The 17,562-nt window shown below is 56.4% G+C and overlaps 1 protein-coding gene across 3 annotated transcripts; it reads right to left on the bottom strand.

Annotated features, from left to right (window-relative positions):
- Positions 1 to 1,510: 1,510 nt before the first annotated feature.
- On the bottom strand, positions 1,511 to 15,842 carry AKR1E2 (aldo-keto reductase family 1 member E2). Of its 3 annotated transcripts, none has more exons than XM_042944752.1 (10): positions 15,761 to 15,842; positions 11,794 to 11,961; positions 9,921 to 10,037; positions 9,707 to 9,784; positions 7,917 to 8,039; positions 5,890 to 5,987; positions 3,893 to 3,965; positions 3,329 to 3,412; positions 2,153 to 2,235; positions 1,511 to 1,893 (listed from the first exon to the last, which is right to left on the bottom strand). In XM_042944752.1, the coding sequence occupies exons 1-10, from the start codon at positions 15,797 to 15,799 to the stop codon at positions 1,851 to 1,853; spliced, it is 906 nt and encodes a 301-aa protein (XP_042800686.1). In that variant the 5' UTR covers positions 15,800 to 15,842; the 3' UTR covers positions 1,511 to 1,850. The 3 variants fall into 3 exon arrangements, with proteins under 3 accessions (XP_042800686.1, XP_042800685.1, XP_042800684.1); XM_042944751.1 differs by lacking the exon at positions 15,761 to 15,842 and adding an exon at positions 15,129 to 15,171; XM_042944750.1 differs by lacking the exon at positions 1,511 to 1,893 and adding an exon at positions 1,914 to 2,061.
- Positions 15,843 to 17,562: the final 1,720 nt, after the last annotated feature.

Below are 17,562 nucleotides of genomic sequence, written 5' to 3'. Positions count from 1 at the left end.
CTGAGTGGGCGTGGACGTCCCGGGCCGGGGTCGACGGCCTCTCCCGCGACCCCCGAGGAGAGCATCAAGTCCACAGGCGCGGCAGCGGCGCCCTCTGCTGCCGGAGCCGCGAACGCACCGCCGAGTGGGCCAACGGCGCCCCTGGCGGGCGATCCGGCGCACGGCGCGGAGCCGGGCCGCCAGACCCTCCTCCTCCAAGGCAGGGCAGGCCTGGATGCGGCCTGGGGTCCCACCTAGGGTCAGGCCTGGGGTGCGGCCTAAGGCCCCTCCTGGGGTCCCGGCCTACTCGCCTACATTTATCCGTAGGGACCGCCCCGGTGCTTTCCTGATGTTTCTCGGAGACTCAACGGAGCCTTCCAGCCACCGGAGCTGGTTTGCAGCTGAAGGAGTTCTCATTGCGTGACCACGTCCTTGACCCAGTGATTTAGGACGAGGTGTCCCTCATCTTGGCCACACTTGCTGGTGCTCTTGCTATTTCAAGTGGCTCTCGTAGAACACGACATAAAAATCTGTATTCCTTGTTTCTGTAGAAAACAGAAGTGTCTCCGCAAGGCTTGAATTACACTGATAAGGACTCTGTAAGATGTGGAAATCAGCAGCGAGGGAGGAAGATCGGATCATCAGTTCAAGTCCGGTAGCTTTAAAGCTTACGAGCTAAATCTTCAGTATTTATTTACTTGCTGTCTTATCAAAATGTTAAGTGAACAGGTACATGACTGTACATCCAGCATATAACGCATATGCCTTTTAAAAAGCAAATCACAGACCATGTGTGCTGTGGGACAGGTTTTGCGAAGTGTTCGTGCACATGTGTTATATATGTGTATGGATCACACATTTTATGTAATTTGTTTATCTACATGGGTCATAGACATGGGCATAGATTAGAAGGACCCACTAGAAAGAGGATTCTTCTTAGATATTGCTAGTTTAGGCCATTTTTACTTGTTATAATTGAGCTTTTCTCAGTTTTCTTTACATTCTGAATCCGGTAGAATTACTTCATTAAATAGCAAAATTCGGTAAATATTAGTAGAAAGCACATTAGCCTATATGGTGAACTTTTCTTACGTTTAACATAAACAGGGAAACATCCTGCCATTCATTCATGAAAATGAACCTTTTTCGTGGAACATAATAACTTGTAGCAGATTTTTAAGACAATGGCCCAAAGCATGGTGCTCGAGTGCCATCCGGTGAGCAGAGAGGACACGAGTCACACACAGCCCTGAGCGAGCCCACTGGACGGACCCCGGACGCTGAGCGCAGGAGGGCAATGACCCGCGTGTCCTCTCTGCTTGGGGTTCCCACAGCCGTATTTAAGTAAGAAAAGCCTCTGTGTTGAACTGAGACCCTCTCCCGCCTTCACCCAGCTTGTCTCTGCACGTGTGAACGTAAAGATTTTGCTTTAAAACCATCTGGGGGGATTGAGGGAACAGAGCCACACAGATGGCGGGAGGCCGGCCCAGGGTCTCAAGCGGGGCTGGGTGACACATGTAGAGACTCGTGCTATGGTCTCAAATCCTGTATTTAAATATTTCCATAATACAACCTTTTTCCCGAGGGTAGAGGCCACACAGCCTGTCTGGTCAAAATCCTGTCACGCTGTGCTCAAAGGAGCCGTGGGACTGGCGGGTTCTCCACAGAGAGCGAGCGCCGCTCCCAGGGCGGCTCCCTTCCCATCACCCACCACCGGAACTGTGTGGACCTCTCAGGGAGCGCAGCTCTGTTCCAGGCAGGAATCCGCCCAAGTCAAAGCCGGTCGCCCCCACCTCCCTGGCAGAGCCCTGCCTCGGCTCGGGCCTCATGGACCCGTCGGGCCGGGCAGGGGGGGAAGAGGGAGGCCGTGCTCAGTATTCTATGTTGAAAGGATAGTCCTTGTGGTTTTTAGCTCTGAAAAACAGGAAAACAAATCAAAATGAACTGTTTATTACGTTTAAGAGAAACCTTCTAAAAGACACAGCTGTGTGTTTTCAAGCTCCCGATGTATTCAGTTAGTCTTGGGACTCATTCAGAGGCCCACCCTCCGAGGGGAAAGCCTTATGAGAAGGTTTAATTAACCTAAAATGCATACGATCAACACCTATTCGGAATCGCCTCAACCCGAATACTGTTCCCTCCCCTGGAACGGAGGTAAAGGAGACGTATTTACGTGGGCAAGGTGCACATCCGGAAATTCCTGTCCAGGTCGAGGATGTCGTTCATGTCCGTTTCTGATAATTCAAAGTCAAACACCTGCACCCAAAACAAAACGTTCACGGTGAAGTCAGTCCAGTGACCATCTCGTTGAGCACATGTCGCCTGCGAAGCGCTGCGCCAGACCTGCCGGGGACACAAGATGCGGAGGGAACACTGCACGCGGCACCTGCAACTTCCCGGATCATCAGCCTTCCTCCGTGAACCGCGGCTGTGACCCTGTGCCTGACGCTGGCTGCCCCGGGCTGGGTGAGAGCCCCTGCAAAGACGGGACGTGTACTGCAGTCCCCCCCGAGGGGAATAAGGGACGAGCCGGAATCAAGAGGTGGGAGGTGAGCAAAGAATTTTTCCCGTCGCTCAAAAACAAAAAACAAAAAACACAAAAAAAGAACCCCCCCCCCAAATGAAAAACACCAAAAAACCCCTCCAAAACCAAATGAAAGTGAAAAACCAAACACATTCGTGCCCCACGCCCTCCCAGCTCGGACACTGGGTCCCCGGGACCACTGGCTCTGACAGTAGCCATAACACAGTGTAACTCTTGTTTCTTTCCTCATAAAGCAGAATTCTAAGCTGCACCCCCTTTGCTCCTAATACCCGTGAGGACTATGACCCCCACTCCTGAAACACGATCTGTTCTCACAGGAGAGCCAGCCCCGGTCCCCAGCTGAGGAGCCGGGAGGGAGGGTGCAGCGACCCCCGGGAGGGGACCGGCCGGGCCCGGCCTCTACCCACAGGAGACCCTCCACCCGGTCTAGCAGAAACCAAGGGCTCGGTGTCAGCAGAGGCTCTGACTGGAGGGCGGCCTTCGGTTCTGGAAGGGCCCCACGAATCCGGGTCCGGGCAGCCAGAGGCAGCGGTCCTGAGACTTGGGGAGCAGGCACCCGGCTCGGGGGCACAGCCCTGCGAGCCTCTGGCCGGCACCCCGGCTGTTCGGGACCTGCTGTTCGCCGGCTCCCGGGCTGGGTCCGTGCCTGTCACACTCTGGGGTTCCTCGTGCTGTGGCCACAGCTCCACCCGGCCCCTCTGCTGCGTCAAAGCCACACAGGGCCTGCTTGTGCGGTGGTCCGACCCCCAGCTGACTACCGTGTGATCCCAAACCCTCCGAATAAAAGAAGAAAAGAACCCTTTCCTGGATATTCTCACGGATCCGTGTTGGGGTGACAGATTTGGGGATCACGATCACATTCCTCTGGATCTGAAATCGGATCACAATCTGCGGAAAAAAGGTCTCGCATCAGACAAGGGGAATCACAGATTCACACTTTACTGTGCAAAGTCCCAAAGTCAGGACAGCCGGAACTTTTATTACAGGCTCTTCTGTCCCAAAGCCCCTCAGAACCCCAACTGGCATTTTCTGCACAGTTCCTCCAATGTGTGTAATGGCCACGACTGGTCCATGGAAAAGCTCAGAGGACCTGCCAACGCCTTAATGACAGTTCACGGAGACGCCCAGCCCCCAAACACTGGACATGAGAGCAAGGAAGTCTTTTCTGTTCCACTCAGCCGGGGGGCCCCACATTTGGAGTTCCGCCCACGGGCCTCGCAGCCTCAGTGGGTGGGAGCAGACGCCCCCTGTGCTGGTGAATTGGAAGCTTGGGGCCAGAGTAAGCAAACCCTTCCTCCGTCCGGTCCCCGGCTCCGAGAGGAAGCGGGGAGACCCCCCCCCCCCCAGCCTGCGGGCAGCCCCTCCTACCTGGGCGGGAGACCTGTTGTACTTCTGTGCGATCCTCTGAATCACGGGGTCATCCAGGAGGGCCACCCCCTCACTAGAGAGAGCAGGACAGGGCAGGAGGTCAGGGGGGACAAGCCTGGGTGCCTCCTGCTTTCAGACACACAATACCTCCTCCAAAACCAAGACCTAGGTTTATTTTTGTCTGATCACAATACTTGCTCCGGGTAGGAAATTCAAATGATGTATAGGAGCTCATCACCCGCATCCCACCATCTAGAGAAGACATTTCGGTGGGGACAGCTGGGCACGCTGCTTTTCCATGGACATTTGGTGTTTTCTCGAGAGCCAGGGGGCAACGTGAGAGCGTAGGAGGCAACGCGTTCTCCGCACTTTAGAGAGGCCCTGGGCAGGTAGGGCTGACTTCTGAGCTCTCACTGCGGGGCCTGGGGCGGGGCCTCTAGCGCTGCTGGTAAATAATTGTCGATATTCACGATGGTAATTTCAGAACAGTTCAACTCAAATACCAAAACACGAGGGGAAGCTTCAGTGCAGAGAACTGGAAGGCTGTGGCCATGGCACTATCCCTCAGGGTTTGTCCAGCAGGGACAGGCCCTGGTCACCCTGGAGAGCCATTGCTTTGGCCCCTACCACCCACTGTGGCTCCAGTGCCCCAAGTTCAGCCACAGAACAGGACCCCGCCTTCCAGCAGCTCCCCAGCCGCTACGAAGTTCAAACACATGTGCCCCACTTCCCACAGGAGACACACAGGTCATAAGAGTCAAATGCTTTCAGCCCTTCCTGGGCCCCTAGTCTGTCCAGGTCCTGAGCCAGGGGCTGTTGGAGAGCCACAAGTTACACGCGGCCCCTGTACTCACGCAGCTCTGACAAGTGGTAGACTGAAAAGAAAATAATGGCAAGACAGTGTAACGAGGGTTATGGACAAAACCTCGATAAGGGGAGTCAGGAGGGCTTCCTGGAGGAGGTGATGCTGACTTGAACTGGACATTAGACATCAGAGTGAGCCAGACTTTAAAAACACAAGATGGTAACAAGATCTCTAGAGGGACGCCTGGTGGCTCAGTCGGTTAAGCGTCCAACCTCGGCTCAGGTCATGATCTCACTGCTCGTGAGTTTGAGCCCCCCATCGGACTCTGTGCGAACAGCTCAGAGCCTGGAGCCTGCTTCCAGTTCTGTCTCCATCTCTCTTTGCTCCTCCCCTGCTCGCTGTCTCTGTCTCTCTCTCAAATATAAAATAAACCATTAAAAAATATATATATAAACAACAAGATCTCTAGGTAAAGAGACCAACCTATGCAAAGGCACAGGCTAGAAACACGGAGCTCTACTCCGGGAGCCCCGCGTGGGTTCAGGTGGTGGGTGCACAGTTTGCGGGAAGATACGAGGCCAGAATTAGGCCGAGGCCAGACCGGCTGGGGCTCCTAGGCCCTGCCAAGAACCGAAGGATTTTCAAGCAGGAGAGTGACCTGATCAGACTGAGACGGCTCCCTCGGCTCCCGCGCGGACAACGGATTGGAACCGGGCAGATCGGAGCGGACAGGCTGCTCTAATTACCGGAGAGAACTCCCACTTAACTCGGGCCGTGATGGCGACAACAGAGATCAACAGACAGATCCCGGGTTCTCTGGCAGAATCAGAGTGGATTCTGGGGATGGGCTGGAAAGGCAGGACTGCCGGGTGTCTGGTCTGGGGGTGCCGAGCGGGTGGGGGCTCGTGAACGGACGCAGGGCGCACAGCACACGGTTCCGGTGCTGGGGAAGAGGACGCGTGCAGATGGAGATATCTGTGACCCATCTCGACCGGAAGGCGTAGCAGCCGGCCCGACGTGCTGGTCAAGAGCTCAGACCAGGCCGTTGCCCTCCTCTGGCCACCGGCGCCGGCCCCTCCCCCAGCCCACACGCCCCGCCCACACCTGCCTTTGTTAGGCCCTCCGCTAACTATCCAAATCCAGCAGGAGGGGGCATCTCTCCCCCCCGCCCCCACCACGGACACACCCCCACCTGGAACCGCCGAGGGGCCGGTAGGCTGTCACGGTCACATCTCTGGATTGGCAAAAGTTGATCAGATTCTTCTGGGTAAGATACGGGTGGCACTCGACCTGAAAGGAGAAGCACCGCTTACCGAGAAAATTCAGGTCACCGTACACGGGGGAAGGGCACACTCTTAATGTCTCGGCTGTCGCCGATGAGCTCCGGGACCCGTCTCGAGGCTCAAGCGTCCACACCTAAAGTGAAAGCCACTGAGAACGGGCGAGAGGAACACCCCGTCGCCTGGACACTCGGATGGCACCTGCTCCGGGAGGCCTTCCCTCTGACCCTTTACTTTCCGCTGTCGCCCGCGTCACCATCTGACATCTTCCACATCGTACTTATTTGCTGTTGTCTGTCTCCCGCCGCTTGATGCGAGCTGCACAGAGGCAGGGGTCTGGGCTGACTTTGTTTTGTTCCCAGACACGCCCCCAGCATCCAGAATAAGCCGGCCAGAGAACCCTCTGTCAAGGCTCCGCAGGTGCATGGAGGACGCTGGGGAGTCATGTGGGACACGCGTGCTCCAGGGGACTCCAGTGGACATTTTGAGAAACTTGAGAGCGGGATTTCTGCCTGCACATTCTGTACATTCTCACGTACAATTCCAGGTCATCAGTGGGCTGAAAATACTCCTTTAGAGTGAATTAAGAGCTGCAAACAGTGCCCTTGAGGGTCAGGAACGTGCTGGGCACAGCCACCAGAAAGAGCAAGGAAAACTCTTCTGAGGGGACGTTGCTGGGGGCTCAGAACCCCAATTAGGAAACAGCCCCTCAGGCCCCTCCCACCCCACAGAGGAAGCAACAGCTCTCCCCCATCATCCCCCACTTAAAGTGCTGCTCAACAGGAACCCTGACAGAACGGGGGCGTACATCATGCACATGAACATTCTAGGCACGCCAGGGTTTAAAGCAGGGAAGCTAAGGCATGCCTCGCGTCGGGACAGGTGCCGCTCTGAGGAAGGCGGCTAGGAGAGCTTCCAGAAGGCAGACGCTGTTGGGCTTTGGGCTCCAGGCGCCGACCAGCACGCTCCCCTGTGGAAACTCGCTGAGCGATGCCCAACCTCTCCTGCATCCACGCTACACCGTGTTTATAAAAAATGGAACGTGATGCTCTATTCTCAATATCCCCAAGCGGAAACTATGCAAGTGGCCGTCGACGCTAGAGTGGGTAACGATAGTGTGGTGTGTGCGCCCAGCGGAATCCCACGCAGGAATCAGAACGACGGACGATCGTACAGGAATGCGGAGGAATCCAACAGACGCGATGTTGGAAGAAGCCAGGCGGGAAAGAGTACGTAATGGGTCACTTCATCTACATAAAGTTCAAGAGCCAGTGTCCGCTGTTAGTAATCGGCACACGGGCTGCCCTTTGTCGGGGGGCGGTCGACGGGAGGAAGCGTGGTGGGGCTTCGGGTGCTGGTCACGCGCTGTTTCTCGATCTGGATGTAGGCACAGAGCGAGGCTCGGTTTACGAGAATTTACTGAGCTCTACTGTCATGGGTGCACTTTTTAAATGTACATGACACCTGAGCAAATGTTTAGGTAAAAGAATGTACTGCAAAAAGGCCCTTTCTGCAAGCGAAGCCCTCTCCTCACGAGCCAGCTCTCTGCACAAAAGTCCTGGCAGAGTCCGGGAACCTGGGGTCTTTCGGCTGCCCGCCCCCCAGGTGGAGGGACGGGGAGGGGCCCAGGTGCCTTCCCAGGAAGCCGCGAGCAGCGATGTCAGGGAGGGAGGAGGGCGAGACAGGAGTGTCACCACTTCTGCACGCAGAGGACCAAGCTCAGCCCGTGGCCGACCTCCCGAGGACCCCACCTAATCGAACAAGCCTTTCCAGAAGCTCTCCGGCCTCGGCACCCGTTACTTGCCTCACCGCTCCCTAAGTCACCATTTTTGCAGCCACGGGAGAAAAATGCCTACTCTGTGCCCCCTGTTTCATTTCCAGCGTAGCCAGGGGGGGAACGTGACGGCTGAAAAGCCAACTCCATCTGTTAAAGCCTCACCTGGTTCGTCACTGGCTTGAACCTCAGGTTGGGTTTATTCAAAAGCCTCTCGAGCTGCTGGTGGTTGAAGTTTGACACCCCGATGGCTCTCACCAGCCCCGTGACCACCAGGTCCTCCATGGCCTAAAGACAACAAACAGTCATTCTGCTTCCCCCTCCCTCCCCAGGCTAAACCGGCTCCCCAGGCTTCTAAATATCCCACCCGATGCCCCACAGGCATTTCTGCCCCCAGGGCCTCTAGTGGCCGGGGACCCTGGGCACGTTGTGTGACCACGCTGAGCCTCAGTGTCCTCATCTGCAAAGTGGGGACAAGCTTGTTCATGTCACAGGGTTGTTTTAAGGATCCCATCAAGTAACACACACAAAGCATTTAGCGCAGGGCTAGAATGTGGCCAACACTCAACACTTCAGCTGTTATTTCTCCCCTTCCTCTGAACATGTGTGACACAGGGCTCGGCAGGGATGCCCGTCGCTTGCCGCTCTTTCTACCTAGCGTATACGCTTCCTAAGCGCAGTGACGTGCCATCATCCTCCTGCTGGCCGTGAACTTCAGGAGGTGTCGGGCTGGCGTGGGGCACCTCGTCAACAGTAGGTCCTGGGTCCTGAGCGGCCACGGGCCGGAGATCAGTCAGCGTGCACCAGCCACTGCCTGGAGGCACCAGCATCGCCCGGAGACTCACCCGGGCTGCATGCGGCCAGGACCCCAAGCCACAGCTCTCCCGAGGGGCGATGCCGTGGGACAGAAAGCACTGGGGCCCCCGGACGCTGGTCCTGACAGCCCAGATCCCTCATCTAATCTGTTTTGCCGATTGCCCTGTTTAAGAGAAATGGGGGGAGGGAGAGGGTGGCCTGACTGGTGCGCCTGCCGACTCTGCCTGGTGCTCGAAGGCCTTCTCTCGCCCATCTCCCTGGACTCAGCGGGCTCCAGCGGGAGCTCACTGCTTCCCAGGCCTCACACCCGCCCTCCTCCGTCCCACACCGTTTGCGAGATTACACGCGCCAGGTCAGCCGGGCCCCATGGAACACTGTCCCCTTCCACACCTGCACCCCTCACCGCGATGCCGCTGCTCGCTACTTTATTCCAGGTCTCTTCCCCCTTTTTGCCCGGAAACCTGCCACTCGGCCTCCAGCCCCACACAGGCCTGGCTGGGCTGCCAGACCTCGTTCCGAGATGCTCGAGGCCCAGCGGTCCACAGCCACACGACAGCAGTGGTAGCTACGGCCAGGTAATGGATGGGGGCGATTCTTAAATGTTCTTTCTCATACTCTTCCGTATTTCTGTCACGACCAAGTGATACTCTCTCATCAACAAACAAGCGGACACCGGGGCGCCTGGGTGGCTCAGTCGGTCAAGCGTCCGACTTCGGCTCAGGTCACGATCTCACAGTTCCTGGGTTCGAGCCCCGCATCGGGCCCTGTGCTGACAGCTCACAGCCCGGAGCCTGCTTCGGATTCTGTGTCTCCCTCTCTCTCTGTTCCTCCCCCGCTTGTGTTTTCTCTCTCTCTCAAAAATAAATAAACATTAAAAAACAAAAACAAAAACAAAAAGTCGACACTGAGACTAAAACGGGGGCGGGGCGGGGGGGGTCTGACTTAGTCATCCCTGGAACTGACGTCCTGGCAGAGGAACCAGCCGGAACTAGGGCGGCAGATGGGCGGCCGGGATCAGGTGCTGGTTTCCCGCTCACAGCGCACACGAGTGTGTCGGGGGACAACCGCAACCCCCCCGCCCCCGACGCATGCACACGACCCGCCGTCACCTCGCCCGAGGCCGGCGGGACGTGCCTCACCTCCCACGTGTCCAGGAAGTCCGTGTCGCTGGGCAGCACCATGCCGTTGCGGTCCAGGGGCAGGTCTTCCTCCCCGGGCTGGGAGGGGCGGAGGCGGGGGTGGACGAAGACCGCGGGGTCCTTGAGGAGGCCTGGGGAGAGCTCCCCGCACCCCCCGCCGGGCCTGACCAGAGGGAAGGTGCTGCCCCTGGGCTCTGCGCCTCCCGGACGGTACCTTGAAGCCCATGGGCCAGTGCATGAGGTAGAGGTCCAGGTAATCCAGCTTCAAGGCCTTGAGACTCTTGGTGCAGGCCGCCTTCACCAAGGACTTCTCGTGTCTGGTGCACCAGAGCTATGGGGGGCGCGGGGGGGAGGAGGAAGCCAGTGTCAACTTCTGCCCCTCAGTCCCCCAAGTCCGGGAGCAGGAGGACAGACGGCATCCGGGACCAGACAGCAACGAATACGGAGGGGGCAGCGACATCACCCTCAGATGGTTCCGGAACTCTCTCGGGAAGGGGTCTCCAAAAGAGGGCTCCTTCTGCCTGACTCCCACTACAGGGAGACAGGGCCACTGTGAAACATTTGGGAGGGGGCGGTCTGGTTATTTGGATCCACTAGGACCAGAAGAAACAACCAGAACCAGACCAAAGCAAACGGCTGTAAGCAGAGAGGAGGAGAACTCTGGAGAACTTGTACGTTGCTTCCCACCTACGTCTCCTCCACGTTCAAGGGCCTCTGTTCTCAGGGCCTCGTAATCGTGCAGGTTAAATTAGGGAAGTTAACACCCACTGCCTTGTATTGATTTAGAGATTTCCAGCCACACCCCCTGTGAAGTAGAAAATTTGCCATTTTCTCCCTCCCATTACGTCCCGTTACACTATTTAGTACTAACTGTGACGGAAGCTAATCCGAAGACTCCGTCACAGCAAGAGAAAAATGAAAAATAAATAAGTACGAGAAAGAGAATTAAAAGATATAAAAACAGACTCTCACCATAGTGTATTGATGACAAAAGAGAAGAAAAAAAAACCCTAAAAATTATCATTAACAATGGTACTCTCGAAACAGCGAGTATGAAAAAAATTGTATTTCCGTGACTTTTCCGAATTGCGGGAAGAGTGAACACACTTCCCCTGCGGACTCAGAGGGCACCAGGAGCAGCGGGCCCCGGGTGACGGGGCTGACCGAGCCATCCCGTCACCCACCTCGCCTCGCCTCGCCCTCACCAGCCCTCTGCCCTCGCTCCACAGGCACTGACGACTTAGAGAAATCATCCGGAACTGGAACAGAAGGGCAAGTCTACAGAAACCACACTGAGTCCTGCAATTGTAGAAATTAGTCCCGGAAACTCCTCAGGAGATGATCGAATCCGGACCCCCGTTTTATACACGGTGGAGCTGTGTCATCCAGGGACTCTCCTGGTCCCTCGGGGTTTGTGACAGGAGGTGGGGCCGTGACAGATGGCGGGGCCGTGAGAGACAGCGGGAATGACAACCCGTGGCTCCTGGCCTCAGAGTCCTAACAATCTGCTTCAAAGTCCAAGGCAGGGGAGTTCCGGAACTCTCCCGCGGTCTGGACCTGCCCCTACCGGGCCCTGAGCACCTGTCTCCCTCCTGAGCCGGCTCCCGCGGTCCAAGTCCGGGCTGTGAGTGTCCTCTGCCTCCCGCTCCAACGCCTGCTCCCTCCAGCTGCCGCAGTCACCCAGCTCTGACACAAGTCTGGCTTGTCCGGAACCCGAGCTCCCTGCTGAGAACCCGCGCCGTTGTGCGGTGTGTGCAAAGAGTAAGCCCCTTGAAAGGCGTGACTTCGTCACCTGGCCTGTCCCTGCTGCAGCCGCACTTCTCATGACTGACGTTTTCCGATCCAGGAGCACCGAGCTCCTTCCAGGCCCCCGTCCCCCCGGTGCTGTCCCGTGCCTCGGGCCCCTGCCCATGCTGTCCCCGACACCTGCACCGCATCCAGTGCGTGCACGAAGCCGCACGAGTGTCCCGTACGCACTGGTCATCAGCTCCCGTGGGACCAGAAGGCCCTCTCCACGCTGGGTCGGCTACCCTGCTGCCCCAGCCCGCGTGGGCTGCACCCTGCTCGCCCTGCACGCCGAGTCCTACCTTACTGACGACAAACAGGTCCTGCCGGGTCACCACGCCCTCCCTGATCTTGCGCTGGATCCCGGCTCCGACCTCACTCTCGTTGTGGTACAAGTAGGCGCAGTCAAAGTGCCGGAACCCCGCGTCTATCGCCACTTTCACTGCCTCCGTCACCTCGCCCGGAGCTGCCTGCGAAACGAACGTGACATAGGCGGTCCGCCCACATCAGGCCATCCCAACCTCAGCGCTGGAAAATGTAGAGTCAAACGACACATGAGCGAGGACGCGCTAAAATTGGGGGAGGTCAGGGGCAGGAAGGATTTAGATGCAACCTAAGTTCCAACACCTTTCCTTACCTGGGGGAAACCCCATAGGTATTTTAGGGCCTGCAAAGAACCGAGCGAGATGCCGCGCTTCCTGAACGAGCAAAGGAATAAATAAACGCGGGATGAATCGGGATAGACACTGAGACGCAAGAAGGTGTAGACTCACCCTCTACCCGAGGAGACCAGGGGGCCAAGTGTGAAGGTAAGCGGGTGTCCGCTCACACGAAGACAACCCGGCACACGTGGGGCACCTCCCCAAGCCCCGAGGGGCACTACGGATTCCCTCAAGAAGGTGAGGTTCAGAAAACGCTCGCGGGTGAGCTGGGTGGCTCAAGCGAGCAAAGGGACGGGACGCGGGGGCAGAGGCCTGGGGAGGGCTCGGGACACAAGGCACGAGCATCCCCAAGGGCTCTGCAGCCCACACGGCACCCCCTCACGTGAGCCTCACTAACCCCAGGCACCGGGCCAGAAGAATGGTCCGTCTCTGACAAGCAGCACATTCTGGGGGGCCAGAAGCTAAGGAAGCGTCCACCTGAAGTTAGACAACGATCCACCCAGGAATTAGAAGGAAAGGGAATCTGGAGACAAGGACGCACATCAAGTAAAGATAGGACACAGAAGATCAGCAGAGCCGGAGGTTAGTTCTTTGAAAGACCTTAATAAGGTGGACAATCTTCTCACAAGACTGGAAACCCAAAAACCGGTCATACAGATACAACAGAGACCCCAAATCTCAGGAAATGTTACCAGTAACTCTCAGCCAACAATTGGGAAAAATGAAAAGAATGAGGGAAATCCCTAGAAAACCTTGCTCAAGAAGAAGCAAAAGCTGACTTTTCCTATAATTATTTCTAAAATGAAGCAATTAAACACACAGAGTTCTGCAAAAATTTCAAGGATGTAATCGTCCCAATTTAACACAAAATCTTTCAGAGAAGAGAAAAAGAGAGAATACTCCCAACGCCTTCTACCAAACCGGCATAACCCTGGAGTCAAAAGCAGACAAAAATATTCAAAGGAAAGGCCTGCATTCATCTCACCCATGAATAAGAGTTGCAAAAATCCTAAGTAAAATGACATCAGAATGGATGCGACAGTGTATATGAAAAACTAACATACCACACCCACAGAGCTTATCTTAGAGAGCCAAGGGTGGCTTGATATTAGAAAATCCATAATAATTCACCACATTAACAGATTAAAAAAGAAATCACATCGGGGTGCTTGGGTGGCTCCGGTTGGTAGAGCATTCAACTCTGGAGCTCATCTAAGGTCATGATCCCAAGGCTGTGGGATCGAGCTCTGTGTTGGGTTCTGCACCGAACGTGGAGCCTGCTTGGGATCCTCTCTCTCTCTCCCTCTGTCTTCCTCCCCCGCATGTGTGCTCTCTCTCTAAAATTAAAAAAATAATAATAAAAAAATAAAAAATAAATCATGTCAGTCAATGTTGGATAAAATTCAACACCCATTTGTGATTTAAACTCTCAGTCAACTTGGAAAAAATGAAGCTCTTTAACCTGGTAAAGAATGTCCACATTTAAAACAACAATAAATATAATTAAAAAAAAAAAAAAAACAAGAACAAAAGCAAGCCAAAGAACAAATGGGCAAACATCATCCTAAATGTCCAAGTATCAGAAACAGTCCCTTAAAGTCAGGAACAGAACAAGAATGGTCACTGTAGTGGAGGTCCTAGCCATCCAGAAGCAACTCAGAAAAAACAATTTGGGACTTAAGGATCAGAAAAAAAGAAATGAAAGTATCATTATTTGTAGATGCTACGATCATTTATGTAGAAAGCCCAAACGAATTCATAGGCAAATTAAAAGAACTCACAAGACAATTTGGCAAAGTGGCTGAAAATGTGATGAATATACCAAAGAAGGCTCTTTTTTTTTTTTTAAAGAAGGCTCCACACCCAACAGGGGGCTTGAACTCCCGACCCCAAGATCAAAAGTCGCGTGCTCCAGCGACTGGGCCAGCCAGGCACTCGGAGATGATTGTTTTTCAATGCATCAACAGCAAACAAGCTGAAGACATAATTTCAGAGAAGTTTCCTTTCCAATAGTATCGTGGACGGTCCAGGATCAGGAATGATTCCATCAAATGAAGTGTATGCTTTCTACAGGGCAAGCTGTATATACAACCAGATGAAGAGAGAGAGAGACGCCTTCTATCCAGGACAATTCATTAACACAGAAATACACTGGGCTTGTAGAAAGCCAGATTTAGTATCAAGTTGCCAGTTCTCCCAGACTGATCTACAGATTTAATGTGATTCCGCAGGCCCAGAACAGGCTCTGTCCCCACCTCTGGGACCTGGGCTGCCCTGTGTTTTCTGTGGCAGAGATGTGAGCTCCAAGCCTAAGCTCCAGGATGCCCCTTGCTCTCTGGTGCCTGGGCCATCACCACGAGAATACCCCAGATTCTCCTGCTTGAGGTCGAGACTTGCGCTGAGCCACGAGCAGCCCAACAGTCCCAAGTGAGAGCGGCCAAACCCCAGACACTGAGCGAGCAGCCCGGATGCATAGAGCCCAGCTGACCACCCAACAGGCAGCAGTGATGATGCACATGCTGCCATAAAAGATGGAGCTTCTGTGATTGGTTGTGGGTGCATCGCTTCCGGAGCAACCGACAGCTGATGCTTGATCTGTGACGGTACACTGCTGGAAATAAGTAAATCCAAGCAAGACTTTGTGTGGATCGAGAAGGGGTCACTGAGACTGATCCAGGTCCGTGCACCTGAAGTCCAACAACCACAAAAAGGAAGCTTTGGGCCTCTGAAACGGCTTCTGCAGGTTTCCCTTCGCCGTGTGCAAGGCAGTATGCCTGGACTCCCACCCCCAGCAGAAGACAGTGCATAAGAGCAGGACTGGAGGCAGGCAAGAAAGTGCGAGCATGTAACCCCCTGAGCCCCCTGAGCCCCCTCCGAAAGCACATCCAGGGCCACATGCTGAGAACCACGGTGAGTAGAGTTGCCTCCTTGGTCTTTAAGAGTTGGTAAGTACATAGAAGAAACGCTTTAAATACTGTTTTGATGAGCAGGGGTTGATGATTCCAATGCCTACTCATCTGGTAGTTTCTTAAGTGACTTCTCAAATGAACATCTTTATTGAAGACAAAGTGTACAGAAACAAAAGAAACAAGGAAGGCCTGGTTAGCGCCTGACTGAAATCACGGATAGGAGTCACAGCGGCCAAAGTGCAGCAAGTCCCCGAGTGCCCCGCCTGGTTCTCACTGGGCGCTGCACGCTTTCCCTCTGAAACCCCACTGGCGGTGGGGGCACCTCCTTGTCTGTCCTGCGGGTGGCAAGTCCCGCCAGCCTCTGGGGAGGCGCCACCAGCCCGACCACCAGCCCCGACCCCAGCCAGACCCCAGCCCTCCGGCCCAGACACTGCCCCGACCACCTGCTGCTCCCAGCCACGACCACCAGCCCCGATCCCAGCCCTCCGGCCCTGACCCAGCCTCACCACCGTCCCCTCGGGGCTCCCGCGAACTTTTACTTCCGAACGCCCCAGGCACCGCCAGCATTTCCGGAGAACCTCCCCCTTCAAACAGGGGCGGTGGCGCCGAGGCAGGCGGCCCTGGGGGGTCCCCTCCGCGTCCCGGAGCGCCGCGGACGGGAAAGGCCCTCCCTCCCCCAGGTCGTGAGGCCACCTCACCTTCCAGGTGCCCAGGCCCAGAGCCGGGATCTTCTCCATGCTTGCCAGCACTGCCGCCGCCGCCGCCGCACGACTCCTGGGGCGCGACTCCGCCTCTAGCTCTGCGACTGGGGACTGCGGGTGGGTGGGCGTGCGGGCGGGCGCTCCGATTGGCCGCAGCGCCAAGCGGGGGGGGCGGTGCCGGCGGGAGGCAGCTGTGATTGGCTGGAGGCTCCAGGGTGCCGTTAGCTGGAGACGCCCCTCTGGCCAGGGGACACACCCACAAGTCTGGAAGCGGGAGAAGCGGGCGTGTCTGTGCGCCAGCGCCGGACTTTTCGGCTCTGTTCGCGCCGTCCCAGCTCGGCTCCGATCTTACAGCCACAGGTCCTGGGAGCACAGCGTCAGGAGGGGCGAGATGCCGGACTGGTGGGCTGGTGTTTCGAGGGTCCCAGGGTCGGCAGGGCCAGGCCATCCCCAGGACGGACGGCACAGGTCTGGAGCTGTGTCCACCGCTCCGGGCGCCTGGCACCAGGGAAACCCCTAACACCCACCCTCACGGGGAGGGGGCTCCATAATAGAGAGGGAAGACCTTCCTCCTCTGCAGCCTGATGTGCCTGCGGCAGGAATCCCGAGGGTCCCACAGGCTTCTAGGAGTTGCCGGCCTCGGTTCTCCATCGACGACACACTAGGCTGAGTCCAGTAAATGTTGTCTACTCCCCGGGGCCCCTAGGGACTGAGTACCTGGGTAATGCAGAATGTGGCGGGGCACTGGACTGCGCCTGCCTCCGAGGACCAAGGACCCTCCCTCCCTGCGGGAGCCTCAGGTGGAAGTGGGCGGAGTCCCTGCCCTGGAGGGGCTGAGTAGGTTCCTGGGTGAACTGGGCACCCCGGTACAGTGGTCGGGACTGGGGGGTATGGGGCATAGGTCCCACGCATTCCCCTCTGCAGCCCCTAGTTCCTAACCCCTTTGTCGCCTGGGGCCTGGGAACCCCACTGCCTTGGGGACCCCAAAGGTGTGTTCATCTCTAGTTTCCCGCCTGGGGCTGCAGTTCTGGTTCCCACCACCAGGCGGCGATCACTGCTCTACCAAGCACCTGGCCCAGGGAAGGGACACCCCCTTGCCTCTGACCCAACGTGGACCTTTTATTATGAGCTTCTCTGAAGCGGGAGGGAGCTCCCAGACCCTCTCACTGGCTCCTTCGGCTCCTGCCTCACGCGGAGTGAGTGCTGTAAGGACCCACATGGTCCCTGCCCTCCAGGAGCTCACGGCCCAGGGTGGGGGATGGACAAAAGCATGCAAGAGATCAAGTGCTCTGCGGAAGTGAAGCAGGGTGCTTGAGGGCCAGTCAGGAGCCCCTAAGCAGAGTCTAAAAGGCCTCCAGGTGGCAATCATGCTGTGACCAGAAAGACAAGAGTAGCTGGCCCTGTACAAGTCTGGGAACAGTGTGCTGGGGGAAGGGAAGCTCACAAGTGCAGAGACCCAGAGGCAGAAGCACATTTGGCCAGAGGGGCTGAGAAGAAGCCACTGCTGCTGGAGAGAGCTGGGGAGGGGGGAGGGAGGAGAGCAGGGCCAGACGTGGGCCTGGCAGGATATACTGTTTGTCTATGTGTGAGACACGTTACCCTGACTAGTGCTCCCAAAAGCAAACACTATCCCAGGGTCTGTGATTAGGGCCCCCGCTTAGCCCAGCTGAATGAAGCCTGTGCCTCAAGGTCTCCCAGGAGCCTGGGCTGTGGTTTCAGCTGAGGCTGGGTTGGGGCAGGGTCCCCTTCTGAGCTCATTCACAAGTTACCAGCAAGATTCTCCCTACCCCTCTCCCCTG

Source organism: Panthera leo, chromosome B4 (assembly GCF_018350215.1).
Source record: "Panthera leo isolate Ple1 chromosome B4, P.leo_Ple1_pat1.1, whole genome shotgun sequence".
NCBI lineage: Eukaryota > Metazoa > Chordata > Mammalia > Carnivora > Felidae > Panthera > Panthera leo.
The sequence above is the reverse complement of the archived record's forward strand: the minus strand, read 5'-3'. Positions and strand labels throughout refer to the sequence as shown.

Excerpts from the sequence above, each read along its gene's own strand:
- AKR1E2 (XM_042944750.1), bottom strand. The coding sequence starts at position 15,799 with ATGGAGAAGATCCCGGCTCTGGGCCTGGGCACCTGGAAG. Across the intron at positions 10,038-11,793 it reads ACCTGTTTGTCGTCAGTAAG|CTCTGGTGCACCAGACACGA; the intron begins GTAGGACTCGGC and ends CGCCCCCCATAG. Across the intron at positions 3,966-5,889 it reads CGGCCCCTCGGCGGTTCCAG|TGAGGGGGTGGCCCTCCTGG; the intron begins GTGGGGGTGTGT and ends TGCTCTCTCTAG.